At 36.0% G+C, this 19,765-nt stretch overlaps 1 protein-coding gene across 8 annotated transcripts in view; it reads left to right on the forward strand.

Moving 5' to 3' along the window:
* Positions 1-18,349, forward strand: part of MARK1 (microtubule affinity regulating kinase 1) — a 132,717-nt gene extending 114,368 nt beyond the window's left edge. For 3 of the 8 annotated variants that reach the window (XM_010340934.2, XM_010340931.3, XM_074385218.1), the window contains exons 14-18: positions 4,662-4,762; positions 6,025-6,189; positions 7,156-7,410; positions 11,889-11,933; positions 16,217-18,349. In XM_010340934.2, coding sequence (XP_010339236.1) covers positions 4,662-4,762; positions 6,025-6,189; positions 7,156-7,410; positions 11,889-11,933; positions 16,217-16,571 — 921 coding nt within the window. In that variant the 3' untranslated portion in view covers positions 16,572-18,349. The remainder of the gene's footprint in view (positions 1-4,661; positions 4,763-6,024; positions 6,190-7,155; positions 7,411-11,888; positions 11,934-16,216) is intronic. The other 5 variants (XM_003930334.4, XM_010340932.3, XM_003930335.4 and 2 more) reach the window with 5 other exon arrangements.
* Positions 18,350-19,765: the final 1,416 nt, after the last annotated feature.

The raw sequence follows: 19,765 nt of genomic DNA on the forward strand, positions 1-19,765 counted from the left end.
AAAGGTGAGTGATTTCTGTACATCCAACTGAGGTACCCAGGTTCTTTCATTAGGAGTTACTAGGTGGTTGGTGCAACCCATAGAGAACAGGACTAGACGGATTTACAGCTGAATTTTAACAGAGGTACAAAGATGAGCCATTTCTTATAAAACTATTCCAAACAAATGAAAAGGAGGGATTTTCCCTGACTCATTCTGTGAGGCCAACATTATCCTGATACCAAAACCTGGCAGAGATACAACAAAAAAAGAAAACTTCAGGCCAATATTCCTGATGAACATGGATGCAAAAATCCTCAAGAAAATACTGACAAACTGAATGCAGCAGCACATCAAAAAGCTTATTCACCCTGATCAAGATGGCTTCATCCCAGGATGCAAGGCTGGTTCAACATATGCAAATCAATGAATATAATTGGTCACATAAACAGAACTAAAGACAAAAACCACATGATTATCTCAATAGACAAAGAAAAGGCCTTTGATAAAATTCAACATCCCTTCATGCTAAAAAACTCTCAATTAACTAGGTATTGAAGGAACATATTTTGAGTTCCTTAAAATAGTAAGAGTCGTATATGATGAGCTCACAGCCAATGTCATACTGAATGGTCAAAAGCTGGAAGCATTCCCCTTGAAAACTGTCACAAGACAAGGATGCCTTCCCTTACCACTCTTATTTAACATAGTACTGGAAATTCTGGCCGTGGCAATCAGACAAGAGAGAGAAATAAAGGGTATTCAGATAGGAATGCCACTCAAGACATAGGCATGGGCAAAGATTTTATGATGAAATTGCCAAAAAGAATTGCAACAAAAAGCAAAAATTGACAAATGGGATCTAATTAAACTAGAGAGCTTCTGCACAGCAAAATGAACTATCATCACAGTGAACAGAAAACCTTCAGAATGGAAGAAATTTTTACAATTTATCCATCTGACAAAGGTCTAATACCCAGAATATGCAAGGAACTTAATCAAATTTACAAGAAAAAAAAAAAAACATTAAAAAGTGGGCAAAGGACATGAACAGACATTTCTCAAAAGAAGACATAAACGTGGCTAACAAACATGAAGAAAAGCTCAACATCACTAATCATTAGAGAAATGCAAATCAAAACCATAATGAGATACCATCTCATGCCAGTCAGAATGGTGATTATTAAAAAGTAAAGAAACAACAGATTCTGGTGAAGTTGCAGAGAAATAAAAACCCTTTTAGCGGGTGCAGTGGCTCATGCCCATAATTCCAGCACTTTGGGAGGCTGAGCCCGGCAGATCATGAGGTCAGGAGATCGAGACCATCCCAGCCAACATGGCGAAACCCCGTCTCTACTAAAATACAAAAGATTAGCCTGGCATGGTGGTGCGCACCTGTAGTCCCAGCTGCATGGGAGGCTGAGGCAGAGGAATCACTTGAACCTGGGTGGCAGAGGTTGCAGTGAGCTGAGATCTCACCACTGCACTCCAGTTAGGCAACAGAGCAAGACTCCGTCTTAAAAAAAACAAACCACACACACACTTTTACACTGCTGTTGGGAATGTAAATTAGTTCAACCATTGAGGAAGACAGTGTGGCGATTCCTCAAAGATTTAGAACTGGGAATATAATTTGACCCAGCAATCCCATTGCTGGGTATATACCCAGGGGAGTATAAATCATTCTTTTATAAAGGTGTATGCATGTTTATCTTCATTGCAGCACTATTCACAATAGCGAAGACATAGTATCAACCCAAATGCCATGATAGACTGAGTAAAGAAAATGTGGTACATATACAAGATGGAATACTATGCAGCCATACAAAGAAATGAGGTTGAAGCCAGAACATGGATGAAGCCAGAAGCCATTATCATCAGCAAACTAATGCAGGAACAGAAAACCAAACACCGTATGTTCTCACTTAAAAGTGGAAGCCGAACAATGAGAACACATGGCCACAGAGGGGAACAACACACACTGGGGCCTTTCAGGAGAGGGTGGAGGTTAGGGGAGAGCATTAGGAAAAATAACTAATGCATGCTGGGCTTAATACCTAGGTGATGGGTTGATAGGTACAACAGACCACCATGGCACACATTTACTTACATAACAAATGTGCGTTTTGCAAATGTACCTCTTATTTTATTTAAAAATAAGATTTAAAATTTAAAAAACTGCATTTAAAATAAAAAAAAAGGGGGAAGAAGAGATTTCTTTTAGGAAGAATTAAAAAGATTAAGAATGCTATAGTAAGTATTAAATACTGTATATAAAATTTTGGTATAATTACATAAAATATAATCACTTTACTGTGAAACAAATCTCCAAAAAGTTGTTTACATGGCTGGTTTCCAGTTTGGGGAAGTTGCCAAACTCGAGTTCAAAAGTCGGCATGGGTAGTTTCCACCTGGTTCCCAAATTCTCAACAGAATAAACCTTACCTTCTTAGTGATCTCTAGAGCTTTTTTATCTGAACTAGGAAGGTCAGCTATAAAAGTTAGTTTTATATGTGAATGTATGTATGACAAATGGAAGCAGTGACAATGTGTTTCCATAACTTTTGCATGATTCTAAATTTCCCTGGGGAAATACAACTGATGGTTGTCACGCCTGAATGTCACTGGCATTGAAGGCTCAAGGCACGGGAGGTAGGGTGGGAGGAGTACAAATTCAGAGACACAGCTTGGAAGGGAGATACCATTCACCATCAGCCTTTGAAAAGGAAAGAAATGTCATTGAGAATAGCCAGAAACACTTTAAAAAGCTTCTAGACGGTGTATGGTAACATGATTTGACAAGGAGTTAAGTTATTTATATGAAAATTTGGCCAAAATTGTGAGATTATCAAAACACGTATTTTTATATTGGTACATTTGGTGCCCATGGGGTGATATTACAGTCTTTCAGATTTGTCCTCTATATTTTAAATTTTCAATTAATTTCTAGGGAATTAAATGTCAGTAGCTTCTAAGAGTAAAGTAGGAAATAATTTAAGTGTTCAAAAATTAGGAATTTGTTGATTAAAATAAAATATGGTATGTCTGTACAGTTGCATAGGCTACAGCCATAACACTTTAGTATCACTTGATGTGGACAGATGTTAATGACATGTTAAATGGGAAAGCAGGTAATGAAACAATGTCTTTAAAACTATGAAATATGGATGACGTTTCTAGTTTTTTTGAGAACTTTAATATAAATTAGTTTCGTAATACTTCATAATGCATCTCTCCATAATCGAATCCATTTTCTTTACCTTAACATGGACCAATTCTTTTTTTTTTTTTTTTTTTTTTTTTTTTGAGGCAGGGTCTCGCTCTGTTGCTCAGGCTGGAGTGCAGTGGCACAATAACAGCTCACTGTATTCTCAACTTCTCTGGCTCAGGTGGTCCTTCCACTTCAGCCTCCCTAGTAGCTGGGACTACAGGTGTGTGCTATCACACCCAGCTAATTTTTTTTGTACTTTTTGTGGAGACGGGGTTTTGCTATATTGCCCAGGCTGTTCTTGAACACCTAGCCTCAAACAATCTGCCCTCCTCGGCCTCCCAAAATGTTGTGATTGAGCCACCACAATCGGCCTACATGTTCCAAGTCTTACTTAAAAATTTAAATAATCTTAGCCTCTTTGGTTCCATATTTTATAGTTTTTAATATATGCTTTTTATGTAACTGGTGACAAAATTCCTTCCATCTCAGAATCTGCATTACTGAGAAATTTTACATCTGTATTTATATAGTTTTGTTTATATGAGTTTTTTTCCTTCTTCAAAGTGAATTCAAGCAAATATCTATTCACTTTTTGGTCCTCATGATTCAACAATGTTTAGGTTGATTATATATTTTAAATGCTGGGTTAGCCAAAAGTAGCAAGTTTTTTTGTTTTGTTGGAGTAAGGATTAAACAGAAGAGTATTATGTCCACATTGAAAATCATTTATGTATATTTTATTACCAGTGAGTAACTAGTCAAGGATTTGGCAGGCACAGCAATAGGTTTACAGGTCAGAGGTTGTGTCCATGGTAAGGAGAATCAGTTATCTATCCATTTTTGCTTATTTTCTGTCTTCTCCAAAGCTCCTCAGACATGGCCTGCCTCCTAGCTCAAACCTGAGGCTTGAGGAAATATCTTCAGTGTGGCACTGCACACAACACTGTTGGTGGCCTCAGCTGGACATGCCTTTGATTCCGAGGCATTTAGTCTGCTTAATATTCCCAGTGGTTGAGAGAGTTTCTCAAGCAGGTGAAGAAAGGCAGCCCACAGGCTTCTGAGTGGGCATGCCATCTTCACTGCCCCAGGCTTCTGTTGGTGATGATACTTAGTGTGGAGTTGGCTTGCACTCCTAGTTACTTAGAGCTGCTCACACCCCTGCTCCTGCCCTTTCTCCACCACCAGCTCACAAAGGAGGGATTGAATAGAAACTGAACTCTCCTGTTGCTTCCAAACTGCTGGCATCTATTGTAGGAAGATAAGCTAAAACTGTAATGAGTTCATTTTTGATGCTTTGTCTTTTACTTCTGAAAGCTAAATGAGAGAGAGGGAGGGGGTAATCTTGTTAATACAAGATTTGGATCAATTAAAATTCTGTGTATTTTTCTCAAAGTCAGCTTAAATATATTTCTTTGACTTTCCACTATTTTATTTAGAATATTTAAAGTGCCTTTTTTTTTTCTTCTTAAAGAACAATGTGTATTCCGGAGGTAGCATGGCAAGAAGGAATACTTACGTCTGTGAAAGGACCACAGATCGATATGCAGCATTGCAGAATGGAAAAGACAGCAGGTAAATGCCACAGTGCCAAGTAGTAATACCTTTGCTGTTGTTCTGTGTTAGTGCTTTTGCTGAAATGCCTTCAGCTGAATGGGTCCAGGGAAAAGGAGTTATTATATAAAATAGTGAGATTGCAACCAATCATTCTTACTAAGACATCTCTCCTGTACCAGAATAGAAAGATGGGAAAACATTTAGAGAAAGCAGGAAGTAAATAACTTTACCTACCAATTTCTGAGTAAAATCTGATAGTAAATACTTTTCTATAGTGAAGCAGATCATACCATCCTAATTTCATCTTCATAATTTAAATCTTATTATTTTATGCACCTGCCACCTCCTTCCCTTTCACCTCCCATCAAGTCATTACTGTATTTGAATAATAAAGGCTTTATTTTCCTCCCTCTGAAAAAATGTGGCCATCTTATTTCTCATCATTCAGAACCATATAATTTTTAAAGTTTTATTTCAAATAATAATAAATCATATTATTTTTATTATTTAAAAAATGTAACTTCTTTCTGTCATGAGTCAGAAGGACTGCTCATCAATATAGTACAAAGGCATGGAGCCTAGTCTAATGACATTCTATTCTTAGTACCACCTTCAGTCATTTCAGTAGTGTGTACAAACCATTCTCACATTTGTTTCTTCTCACCTAATAAGACTGTAAAGTAAGTGTTATTGTAAGGCATACAAAGAAAACTATATCTTCTTTGAACATAAGATAATTGGAAATTGATTTCAGACTTATGATTTTTCCTGTGCTAAATTTGAAGCTGCAGCTCCTTTAATCTGCAACAGTTAACCTATTGACTAAAAGTGTGTTGATGTATCCAGAGATAATATTTTTGGTATAATTATCAATTCTGATTGTATCAATAATGGACAATAAACCACATCAACATATCACACCAAACTGTGATTTTGGGGAAGTAAAAAATGACTTAGTTATAATCATTTTGTCTGAAATTATTGTATCTCCACGAAAATAATTTTATACTTTCTCATATTTACATACATAGAGTAATTGTGTGTGAAATTTTTTTCATGGATGATAGTGATACATTTACCCTGGATACTTTTCATAAGAATATTAATTTTTTGTTAGTCATTAATAATGCTGTTAATGTTAGTTTCTTTCAAATATTTCAGTCATGAAAGGTGTTATTCAGTTTAGATTTTTAAAAAATATAGCTCTTAAATTTTAGTAAACCACAATTTTTCTTCTTTTTTACATTTCCATGGTCTTCTCAACTGCTTTATGACAAAAGCCTTACAGAGATGTCTGTGAGTAGCATATCTTCTGCAGGCTCTTCTGTGGCCTCTGCTGTCCCCTCAGCACGACCCCGCCACCAGAAGTCCATGTCCACTTCTGGTCATCCTATTAAAGTCACACTGCCAACCATTAAAGACGGCTCTGAAGCTTACCGGCCTGGGTAACGTGCTGGTTACATTTCATTTTGTTCATTGTTTTAAAATATATAGTACCATGCGAAAATACATGATAGTCACCATCACATGAAGACCTTTCTGACAAGATTCAGTGTTTGTAATGGAGGAAAAATTGAATTGTATCATAAACTTTCTGTGTACTTTGGCTGTTACTGGAAATGTTGCATATAACTTAAGTCATTTTCTAGAGGAATTTTTTTAAGGATTTGGTTTTAAGTCCATCTATAAAGTTAAATATTGCTGCTTAATTTGTCACTTAGGTAAAGTGATTTTTTTATGATTTAAACATATTTAAACAAGCACTAAACCTGGAGTTGAGACCTTTGGGTAATGATCAGGCTCAGTTCCTTGTTCTTAATAAAACAGAGCTTCAGTTTTCCTGTCAATGAAACTGATGAAATCAAGAGCCTATTCGGGTATAAAATTATATAACTGGTTTTCTAGTATTTTTCTATTTTAGGATTTCTCAAATTCAGTACATCTGAACATTTTAACCCACTGTTAGATTTGTTAAGCATATTGGTAGTGCCATGTGGTGGTGTACCATCACTGAAGCCTAAATTAGAATGGGAAATTATTTTATTCAACTTTTTTTTAATAAACAATAAAATTTGTGTTCAGCATTGCTAAGTGGTTCAGGAGAATATTAAAAAAATATTTGCACTACCCCTGGTTTGGGATTCCTGATACTGAAGAGTATTTACCTCTGTGTCCCTGTTTCAGTCATTTCTTAATTTTTAGTCACCAAACAAAAGGTACCTAGTTTCAGTCTGAAATTGTATTCCTCTCCAATGATACAGTAAATAAAAGCAACTCATGTCTTACAGCTCTAATGTGAACAAATAAATTAGGACCAAAAGAAGTAGCCATAGCCATTTGTTTCAAGTTTTTAGCATGAGTGAAAGGTTTTCTTGTCATTATTCTAAATTATATATCTTAATTTGTCCCAGCAGTACAACCCAGAGAGTGCCTGCTGCTTCCCCATCTGCTCACAGTATTAGTACTGCGACTCCAGACCGGACCCGCTTTCCCCGAGGGAGCTCAAGCCGAAGCACTTTCCATGGTGAACAGCTCCGGGAGCGACGCAGCGCTGCTTATAATGGGCCACCTGCTTCACCATCCCATGAAACGGGTGCATTTGCACATGCCAGAAGGGGAACGTCAACTGGTATAATAAGCAAAATCACATCCAAATTTGTTCGCAGGTCAGTACCAATGTACTATCGTGGTTTGTTTCCTCTAGAAATTACAAAGGGAAATTACTTTTTTCTTAAATCTTTATAATAATTTTCCAAAATGGTTTTATAACATTTCATTAGAGCTACTCTTTTACAGATTTGGAAGAAAAAAATTTAGGAAGACATAAAGTCTTTTTCCTTAAGAGAAAGAAAAAAAATGGACTAAATGAGATTTTAAAAATCTATAAAATAAAATATAAAGAACAAAAATTTGACTTTAAAAATGTGTGTTTTAACAAAAGATTATTTTATGTTTAAAAGCCTTGATTGAGAAAAATAAATGAGTTTACATGTTTCCTTCAAACAATATTTATCTTGAAAATACTTTTAAATTGCTTGCTAATAATATATAATTTACATTTTTTTTCTTCTTTGCATAAAATGCCTGCATACCAGAGTCGCAGATCTATGTAATTTCACATAGTAAAACCTTAATATCAAAACATAGTAAACACAAAATGAATACATGTATAGTAAAGTTCTAATCTACTTAAACAATGTAATTATACTTTCTAAAAAGTAAGCATGCTTACTGTGCATACATGTACAGTGCACATTGATGATACAAGTTGCTGACTACAATGCAGGCTGATGTCTGTTTGATCTATTTTTGTGTCCCACTGAATGCCTGCTTAAGCCCTGTGACAGACAAAGCACTGTGTTAGGTGCAGAACAGAATCTAAAGATAGGTAAGACAACATCTGTGCCCTCCAGATTTTTACAGTCTTGTAAGAAGCAGACAAACAACTAGCCATGATATAAACCAGAACATGTGCTAAAAAGTGTGGGCAACATGCTGGATTCCAGAGGAAGACACAATTGTTTCTATCTAGGGAGACAGTGAAGGCACCCTATCATATAATCATTTCAGCTGAGCCTTCAGTGGTGGGTTAGAAATAATTATACTTGCTTTAAGAAATACTAATTAGATAATTAATTTTCAATGTTATTAGTGTTCCTAGGATTTCAAAGAGTGGATGTGGAAAAGAGAAGCAGCAGCTTCAGTCTTACTTCCTTGTTATAGAGCTATTTACAGACCTGGTTCATACATCAGTTTGCCCAGTATCACATAGCTAAATTAAAAACTTTAAAGCCTCAAATATAACATAAATTTCTAACCATATCAGTCAGTGAGTTTGTACCCTTTGGGCAATTGCTATGCAGCATGACAACTTGCTAGAGAAAGAAAAAGTTCACCAACAGAGTCAGCATAGAAGTTAGATGATAGTTTTAGCAGGCCATCTGCAGGGTACTAGTCAGATTATCAGTAGGTTTCCACTTTTGGAATTTGGCTATTTAAGGCCATTTCAAAAAGCCAGTACTTTCTCCTGGTTAAGCCAGAATTAATTTTTAAGTGAAAAAAATAGGTTTGGAGTTTAATGCTTGATTACTAATTTTACATTAAGCGTTGTGCAAAATACTTCTCTCTGCAACAAAAATTTAGACTCTGGAGGAAGCATAGTAAAGGGTACTGTGGACAGGAAGTCAGGAGACAGAATATCAAAGCAAGAAAGTGCCTTAGAGTTGGTCTGTTGGGAGGTTCTGAAAAAGGATTACCATATAGTCATTGAACACATACGTGAAGACCTACTACATGCGAGGCACTTCTGTAGGAGCTCTTGCTACAGCAGTGAGTGAGACTAATGGGGCTCCTCCCTTCCTGTGAGCAACTTAGTATCTTGAAACATTCCGCACAGTTAAAGTGTTTCCCTTGCTTAGCTCTGGTTTTCTCCTTACTCACAGACTAGGTATCCGGGGTTCCTTTGCTGGCTTTTTTCAGATTCCCTTGCCTTTCCCTCAACCTCTAAATATTAGAGTGCCCCGGGGCTAAGTCTTTGAACACATTCTTTTCTCTGGTTTTCCTTACACTCTTGGTGATCTCAGTCAGGCTCATGATACTAGATTCCATCCTGTATGAACAACTCCCAAGTGTATCTGTAGCCCACATCTCTCTCTCTCTGGTTTTCCTTACACTCTTGGTGATCTCAGTCAGGTCATGACATTAGATTCCATTCTGTGTGAACAACTCCCAAGTGTATCTCTAGCCCACATCTCTCTCTTAAACTGCAGACTCATAGCCAACTGCTGCTCAGCTCTCTGCTTGGATATGTTATAGACTCTGATACAGAACATGTTCAAAACTCAACTCTCGTTCCTCTTCCCAAACCCATCCCTCCCTCGTTCTTCACCGTCTTGTTATCCTTGACAGCGCTTTTTCTCATACCACAACAGATCTACTGGCAAATTGTGCTGGTTTACCGTCATAGCATTTCCAGAATTTAACTGTCTCCATCACTCTCATCACTGCTTTCATACTCTGAATCACTGTTCATCTTTCACCTACTCATAGCTCTCCTAGCTTCTGTCCTGGTCCTCCTCCTCTTCTGTGTCAACAGTGTCATGTCAAGTATGATCATGTCACTCTTAGATTTAAAGCCCCTGATTAGCTTCCATCTTGCTCAGAATACACTTCTGTGCCCTCACCGTGGCCTGTGGGGCCCTGTGTTACCTGGCCATACATTTCTGCTCTGACTTCTTCCCCCTCTCTTCCCCTGGCTGATTCCCCACCAGCCACACAGGCACCTGACTGTCCTCAAGTACATTAAACACTGCTTTGGCATTGTGTACCTGCTATTCCTTCTGCCTGGAATTCTCTGCCCTAAATACCTGCATGGCTCACTTCTACACCAAACCTTATGATTTTCTAACCATAGCTCATTCTTATGTAGGGAATAACCCAATTTGTTCAGTTGAGTATATATTGCTGTATGTAGGTAACTGTTTTTTAAACGTTGTGTTGAAGAGCCATGCTGCACTGCAAATGCTGTTAGAGCCAGCTGTGCCTTCTGTAGCCCCATCTGCCTCCTACCATGGCTACTGAAAGCAGACTTCTTGGGCTTTTTGAAACAATTGCCAAGTAGCAGAAATTCTTCCAATGTTCTTACTAGCATCCAGGTAGGCAGGAACAGGGTATGGGTCAATTGCTATTTCAGTCAATTATAGCAGAGGAAATAGAGTCTAAGGGACATTTCACTCCTAATGCTTTAAGTTTGGCAATAGTGGAATAGGTGTTTGCTAGTGAATAATAAAGCATAATATAAATAGGACAGAAAAGTCCAGTGAAATGTATGTCCCTTCCTAAAGGAATTTTATCTTAGCAGTGGGAGTCAACAGCATTACTGTCTTGCTTGCCAAGTTGGTACACTGCCCATCTGTGTGTATCAGTTCATCTACACGTAATGGAAAATGTATGTTTCACTTTGAGCCTGCTCAAAAATGTTTTATGTCAGTGTGCTATAATAAAAATGGATTTGTATAGATGGTATTGAATTTTTATTATACTTCCCAATGAAAATGCAGTTATTAGAAATTTAAGAAATTACATTTGAATGTGAGAATACATTTTAGTATTCTTTTAAATTCAGATAGAACTTTTTTTTTTTCATAATATGCTTGTTAAGACAGGCATGTATTAAAGACCCTGAGATGCATAAGGCATTCATATTTTTGAGAACCATTTAAAATTTTAGAGCTTGGTGTGTGGGTATGTTTTATTAACTTGGGGGATGGGAGAGTTCCACTGATTTTATTCTTGTTGCATTCATTTAATATAAATAATACAAATGTTTCTGGAATGGCTAAAACATTAAGACAACATTATCTTAAGGATTCAAGTTGGTGATTTTTCCCACTATTTAATAGTGTTTTGGCCTCTATCACAAGATATTTAATTACCTTTAAAAATGACAAAGTGTTAAAATTTTGGTGGACTTTTTAAATTTTAATTACATCCAACACAAGAACAATTAGTAGTGTTTTCATGGTTTCATTTCACAGGTGGATATCCAGGTAAGATCAGTATTTTTGCTTAAGATTGAATCTGTGTTTTAGACTCACCTACATGGCTAGGCTGTTAATTTGCTATGATATTTTATCATGTTCATGAATTCTTAGCATAACGTCTAAAAGAAATGCTTATAGAAGAAATTGCTTATTTAGAAATTGGTATTTATTTGCTTACTATAAGTTTAATATATATATTTTCTAAATTGAGCGACTACTAGAATTATGCATAATTACAAATTTGAAGTTGAATCTTGCTATTGATAATTATTAAATAGTTTTAACTTTAGATGAAACTAAATTAAACCAAAAGATAAATTATGACTTCAAATGAATCATGGCTGGGAATTGGAAGATTATGAAAAAAATGTTAAACTTTCACCTCATATTGCCTCTTGACAATAATAAGTAGACGCTCAATAAATGATAATTACATGCGGTTATGATGAAAAACGAGAAATAGTCTCAGACTGACTAGTAATAGAAAATTGTCATGGTAGAAGTTTGCTCAACAAGCTAATTTTAAAATCATTTTAGATATAGGTTTTCTTGATATATTTTTTACTTTTATCATTAAATCTCAACCTTCACTTTGTTTTGAGGGATCCAAGTGAAGGCGAAGCCAGTGGCAGAACTGACACCTCAAGGTGAGGAGCCACTATTAATACTTCGCTGCTAGGTCCCTGTGTATGAAAACGTACTCTTGAAATACTTATAGCACTTAATGATCATGAATAGATCTAATAACTAGATAGCATGCATATTTTAGATTTTTATATTGGGGTGGGTTTTCATAATGTTACCTAGCATTCAAGTCAGTCAACTTTTAAGTTTGTTTTCCAAACATTCATTTGAATTGTGAACTTGGTGAAGACATAGGCGTTCTGTTCTATAAAGTATGTTAAGCTGAAGAATTAATTGATTAAATGTACAGATATTGTTCTCACTCAAGTGATGTAACTAAAATTAATCTGAGTCAAATAGCACAAATAAGACAGAACAGGGAAATAATTACACGTAGGAAGATTTGATATAAGTAATATATTTTAGGTGACAATTCAGTGTTTGATCACATTTAAAAATTCTACCCTGCCATGCTTTTGGGGTTTTTGTTTTTTTTTTTACATTTCATTCATTCTGGCAATGGGTTTCAAACTTGAGCACAATCAGAATTACAGGGAATACTTGATAAAAAGATTGCTGGATCCCACACCCAGGGTTTCTGATTCAGAGGCCAAGGCAGGTGCCTGAGTATTTGCATTTCTAACAAGTCCCCAGGAGATGCTTATGCTGCTGTTCTAGGGACCACATCATGGACATGTTAGTACTTGTGTTCATATTTTACAAATGGGAAATTTAAGAAATGAAGGCACTAATTTATTTTGAGTGTACACAAGCATTAAGGTATGCAATATAAATGTTAGAACCAACAAGTATTTCACAGTAGGACAGGCATCTGGCTTCATTCAGGAACAGTTATGTCCAGCTGAACACAAGCCTCCAATCTGATTTCTACTTTTCAAATTATTTAAAATATAAAACATAATGAACTTGGAGAAAACTATAGCACTTCCATGTAGTCTTTTTAGCAAACTGTGCTATATTTATATTTAGTAATAATAGTTGAAATGTTTGAGAGTTAGGTACCTGAGTCACCATGGTAGGGAGCCACAGGGGAGCAAGACCAATATTCTTAACTTTCTTCTGCCTTTTACACAAACGTGGAGGACTTGTTCTTAGCCTCTCCCTCTGTCTTCATTTTTGAGCCCTCTTCTTGCATCTCATCCTGTATTTCCACTAAATTTCTCTCTGAGACATTTAGCAGTGTGTGGTGTTGCAGGTTGCCATTAATAGTTGTATTTTTGGTTGGGCACAGTGGCTCATGCCTATAATCACAGCACTTTGGGAGGCCGAGGCAGGTGAATCATGAGGTCAAGAGATGAGATCATCCTGGCCAATGTGGTGAAAACCCATCTCTATTAAAAATACAAAAATTAGCTGGGCGTGGTGGTGCACATTTGTAGTTCCAACTACTTGGGAGTCTGAGGTAGGAGAATCACTTGAACCCAGGAGGCAGAGGTTGCAATGAGCCAAGATCACGCCACTGCTGTACAGCTTGGCAACAGAGTGAGACTCCATCTCAAAAAAAAAAAGTTGCATTTTTATCCTTTTAATATAACTACATAACTTTATTACATTATAAGAATTAGTCACTGATCTTTTATAAATGTTTACACAACACTTTTCATATTCCCTTTTGTTTGGTTGTTGTTGGGTTTTGTTCTATTTTTGCTTTTGGACAGACTTACTGGATACTAACTGTAAGGTACTTTCTCGTCATTTAATTTTCACAACCACCAGGTGAAAAATGCCCATTTACAGATTAAAAAAAAAAAAAAAACAACAGCAAAAAACATAGGTAGGATCAAGCCAGTTATAATGAAGTTCTGTTATTTCAGGGAGATGGGGTAGTACCGTGGTTAGAAGTACAGGTTCTCAGCCAGACTGCAGGTTTGAGCTATTTTCTACTGCTTACCTTACTGTGTGGCTTTCGGGAAGTTACTTCAACTCTGTGTGCCTCCATTTCCTCACTCTAACTGCCTCCTAGGGTTGTTCTGAGGGATAAATGAGTAATTAATACATTTTAGGCAGTTAGACAGTTCCTGCACCTAATAAGTACTCCATGAATATTAGCTGTTCTTATATTAATATCCACATTTCCAGAAGCTTTCTACAATTGACAGTATCAGTGGCAATGTCTGTGAGACCATGCAGAAAAACATCTTATTGTCTTAAGGTCATCTTAATGTGGAATAGAAGGAAACTAGACTTAGAGTAGTATTCCTGAATTAGCTCTATGGCTTCAGAAAAGGTTTTTGTTTGTTTGTTTGTTTGTTTGTTTTTTTCTGAGACAAAATGTTGCTCTGTCACCCAGACTGGAGTGCAGTGGCGCAATCTCGGCTCAGTGCAACCTGTGCCTCCCGGGTTTAAGCAATTCTCTTGCCTCAGCCTCCTGAGTAGCTGAGATTACAGGCACATGCCATCATGCCCAGCCAATTTTTGTAGTTTTAGTAGAGATGGGGTTTCACCATGTTGGCCAGGCTGGTCTTGAACTCCTGACCTTGCGATCCTCCCGCCTTGGCCTCCCAAAGTTCTGGGATTACAGGCGTGAGCCACAGAAAACTAATTTTAAGTTTTCCAGCCATCAGTTCCATCTTTAAAATGAGTGCTCAGTCAACTGATCTCTCAGTTCCCTTCTAGCCTGCTGATTCCACCAGAATTATACATGTGACCTTGGTAAATGACTCTAGTTTGCTCTGCAAGCCCCAAGAGGCCTGTGATTTAATGGCTTAGATTCAGTGAGCAAAAAGAGAAAAATAGAGAACAGGATGAAGTAAATACTTTCCATAATTATTAATAGTTTTTGGAAATTTATTTTCTCTACCTATTCCTTTTCTTATTTTCTCAAGATTGTATAGTTTGCAGAGCTTTGGGGGGCTCAGTTACCTGGAAATGAAGTGGACAATATATATAAAATTGTAGATATGTAAACATATACATTAATATATATTATACTATTGATATAAAAATATATATTAATTTTAAATATGTATGCAGTAGATTATAAACTCCTTTCAAAGTATTTTTTTTTGTTAAATCACAGATAGGCTAGATAAAGTAACAAGTTGCAATTGTAACATCTCTGTTTGGATAATTGTTCAAGAAATTTAATTACAGGATTTTCTGTATCACAAATAATCTATTAACTTTGATGAAGCTATGAAGGTTTTTTCCTATGGTTATTTGAAATAGGTTTTTCGTTTTCATGTTACTGGTGGGATGCCTGTAATAAGTAAAATTCAGTGAGATTTAGTCATTTAACAAATATGTTAATAGTTACTGTGTACCCAGCACAGTTCTATATGCCTGAGATCTGTCAGTGAATAAAATAGACAAAACTCCTTGCCCTCCTGGAATTTACAATCTAATGGTAGAGTCAGACAATAAACACCCTAACAAATAGGTTAAATGATGGAATGTGATAAGTGCTATAGAGAAAAAATAAATCAGGCTAAAGAGGGTTGGCCATGCTAGGATAGGAGTTAGGGTGCAATAGGGCAGTCAGGGAAAGCCTCATGAAGAAAGTGAGCAGAAATTTGTAAAGGAGTTAGCCATACAGCCATCTGAGGAGAAGCATTCATGACAGAGGGAACAGTCTGTGCAACAGCCTCATGGCAAGAATATAACCCGTGTGTTCATGGAGGCCGGTGTGTTCTGATAGGAGTGAGGAAGGAGGAAAATTCTAGGAAATGAGGTGTGCGGAGTAGGAGTTGGAGTGCAGGTCATGGGGAACGTTGTAGACTGTTTTAAGGATGTCTTTAGTGAAATGAGAAATCACTGGAGAACATTGAGATGTATGGTATAAGTTAACGTCTTTATATAATTGCAATACAACATTCTTTCTCAACCTTTTTAGGTAAATGAATTATCTTTCCCTCTGAAGTTATTACATTCCTCCTACCCAAAAAGGCAGAAAAAAGAAATTTTTATATTTCAAAAATGTATGTTTACAAGTAGAATATTAGTGGTCCCTATTTTGTGTGTGTGCTTGAACAGAGAAATATGGAACTGAAGAAGGTATTATATTCTTCACTTTCAGTTGCAGATTTGTTTCCCTCAAGCCACTTATATTTAAGAAAAAATGCTATTTTAGATTGACAGTATTAAAAGTCAAAACAGATGGCATCTTGGGGTGTGTTTTTGTAACACAAGATAATGTAAATCTTTGTATCTATCTCAGGGTAGTCTGCAAATAAGGTAGTTTTATTAGGCACTGAATTAAGACCACTTAGATTTTATGTGTGTTTTGACTTCTTTGCTAAGTGAAATATTTTTGTTTTCATTCTTTCCCTTTGCCCTCTTCTTCCAGAAGTACATCAGGGGAACCAAAAGAAAGAGACAAGGAAGAGGGTAAAGATTCTAAGCCGCGTTCTTTGCGGTTCACATGGAGTATGAAGACCACTAGTTCAATGGACCCTAATGACATGATGAGAGAAATCCGAAAAGTGTTAGATGCAAATAACTGTGATTATGAGCAAAAAGAGAGATTTTTGCTTTTCTGTGTCCATGGAGATGCTAGACAGGATAGCCTTGTGCAGTGGGAGATGGAAGTTTGCAAGTTGCCACGACTGTCACTTAATGGGGTCCGCTTCAAGCGAATATCTGGAACATCTATTGCCTTTAAGAACATTGCATCAAAAATAGCAAATGAGCTTAAGCTGTAAAGACATCCAAATTTACAGGTTCAGGGAAGATACATACATATATGAGGTACAGTTTTTGAATGTACTGGTAATGCCTAATGTGGTCTGCCTGTGAATCTCCCCATGTAGAATTTGCCCTTAATGCAATAAGGTTATACATAGTTATGAACTGTAAAATGAAAGTCAGTATGAACTATAATAAATATCTGTAGCTTAAAAAGTAGGTTCACATGTACAGGTAAGTATATTGTGTATTTCTGTTCATTTTCTGTTCATAGAGTTGTATAATAAAACATGATTGCTTAAAAACTTGTATAGTTGTCTAGATTTCTGCACATAAATGTACGTTTGATGGTTTGATTTGAAAATGTTCTTCCCTGTTATTTACATTCTGGTGGGTTTTTTAAATTCTTACTTCCATCATGCAATTTTTGAAAATTGTGTCCAGAATTAAAAGTGCATAGAAATAGTCTTTACAATTGTAGCATGGACCTTGAAAAATTATTTTAAAATCGTATTTAAATTTAAACCAGAAGCTGAAAAATAGATCGGCTTTATTATACACAAAATTATTCCTGCTTATCTTTGCTCTTTTACTTGTTATCCCACAAAGTTTAGTTGAGAAGATACAAAATGTTTACAGTGTTGGCACTTAGAGTTTTTAAATTCAAGTACATGAAATTCAATAATAGCTTTGCCTTGAGCTAACTAAGAAGTACTGGGGAAAAAGTTAAGTCTATATCAAGTTTCTTTTGAACTTTGAAGTGTTTTCTGACCCACTGCTAACTGTAGCAGCAAAATTAAAAACAAAGAACAATACTTTATCTGGCTATTATAAACTGTCACATAGATTTGCTGCCTTCAGAATACCGCAATGTAATTGCGGGGATATAATAATATTGGGACTGTTTCATAGCACAAACTCATCTTTACAGTGTTGATCAATGCATCGGTTAAGAAATAATGCCACCTCAGGAATTAACTGGCATTGGGAGCATTTGCCACATTCTCCTATCCTCTTCACTCCGCCACTGTAATATCTATAACTACTTAAGAGACTTGTGAGCAAAACATACTATTTATAACAGTGTATTATTGATTTATGCTTATGTGGTTGTTCAGTTTGTTCCCATGTAACTCGTTTGTTTTCAATATTTTGCCAGATTTCTTGTATTTATTCCACATCATTATGCCTATAACGTGCCGCTTTGTAATTGGGCATTTGCCTACTTTTCTTTCATAATTAGTGATATATGCGATGTAAAACCACTAGTAAAGGTACATTTTAATACTTGTTGTTTTATACTGAATTAGCCTTGGAGGTTGACTGTGCAATGTTATTTACTGTTGTAATTACTGTAATATCAACATATGGGCCCCATCTGCACACTCTTGAAAAATAGAAAGTGTATTCAAATTTTATCAGTTTAAAGAAAATAAAGCTGTGATAAATACTGTAATTCCAACCTACATTAGAAGGCTCTAAGTGTAAGTGATGTGCCATTCCATAATGGCTTCCAGACTAGGATGAATTTTACATTCTGTACTGTACTGTGATGTAGCTTTCTTCTGTAATAGTTATGTTCTAAAATGAAGTGGGGGTTTTTTTTGTTTTGTTTTGTTTTGTTTTGTTTTTTGCCTTAGCAAAGGGTGGTGTTTGAAAAAAAATGTGTAGCCCCTTTTTAACCTAGTGTTCACTCAAAAAAAATTGATGCAAATCTTTATTCACTTTTCACTGGTGCACACTGAAATTTTACTTGAACAGTTCTCATAATAAAGCACTTGTCGTTTGCTCTTTATCAGAATGTGAATTACCTGTTTTCTAGTACAAAAGTATTCTGTATGAGGAGTTTATTGTATGTGTTCTGAATTTAGTTGGCAAAGGGTGATGCTGTGAAGGTTTTCAAGATTATTGAAGCTATGAAGGTTTCTTGTCATTATGACAAGAGAATTTAAACTTTTTATAGGAATTCCTATCACTGATACTTTTAAAAAAAATAGACGTCATGTGTTTTCCACGGTAGAAACTGATGTTTTTTACATTTTCTCACTGTGGCCAACTCTTAATATGTTTGTAGAAAGGAATTTTACTTCAATATCTTTTATGAACTAAAAATGAAATCTTGATACTTCAGATTTTTTATTTTATGTGTTCATGACAACATAAATATTTTTTGAAAATTTAGAGAAATTTTACAATATGTTTGCATAAATAAATACCAGTTTATGTTCACTGGCTATGTGATACCAGGATTTCCTTGGCTTCTGTTGAAATATTATTTGATATGGCATCCCTTAAATTAATTATTTTGTAGAAACTGGGGCATAGCATTTTATTTGTTAAATGGAAAGAATAAGATGAAATATACTCCAGAACCTTGATCCAATAATATTCTCTAAAATATAATTTGATTTAAAACCGAAAAGATCTTATTTTGAGGTGATTTTCACGTGAAGGAAAAAGCATACGCTGAGCAGCAAGCACCAATTTACTGTAAACAAGTGATTCCATTAGCCTGTGCAAATTAATCAAGATGATCTCTGCCTTCATTTTCAAAATATCTATTGAAATATCTACTATGTCTTAAGATACATAAAAAATTATAAAAGATGGTTCCTACCTCTCAGATTTTGGTCTGCTTGAAAAGACAAACTGTATATATATGCAGAAGTAAAACACACACACACACAAGAAACTGAAAGCTCTCAAACTACCACAGATAATAGATGCTGTAGAAATTCAGAGAAGAGTGAGTTCTGTATGGACACTGTAAAGGCAGGTCTTTTAAGGGACTTGAAGACTGGGTAAAATTTAAGAGACAATAGAAAAGATCCTACAGATGGAAAAAAGGCTTCAAGTTAGTAATAGCTCTAAGACATTGTTAAAAATGAACCACATATTCTAGGAAGTGACAGGGTTCACATAGGTTGATTAATAGCTGCTTATAAAGCATCAATTGGCAGTCTCAGCTTGAACTTGACCTATGGATAGAGGGGAGCAATTAGGAGAGTTTTTTAAGCCAAGGAAGTGCCTAATAAATTGGTTGTTAAAGAATGGTCCAGGCCGGGCGTGGTGGCTCACGCCTGTAATCCCAGCACTTTGGGAGGCCGAGGCAGGTGGATCACGAGGTCAATAGATCGAGACTATCCTGGTCGACATGGTGAAACCCTGTCTCTACTAAAAACACAAAAAATTAGCTGGGCATGGTGGCACG

Source organism: Saimiri boliviensis, chromosome 14 (genome assembly GCF_048565385.1).
Source record: "Saimiri boliviensis isolate mSaiBol1 chromosome 14, mSaiBol1.pri, whole genome shotgun sequence".
Taxonomy (NCBI): Eukaryota; Metazoa; Chordata; class Mammalia; order Primates; family Cebidae; genus Saimiri; species Saimiri boliviensis.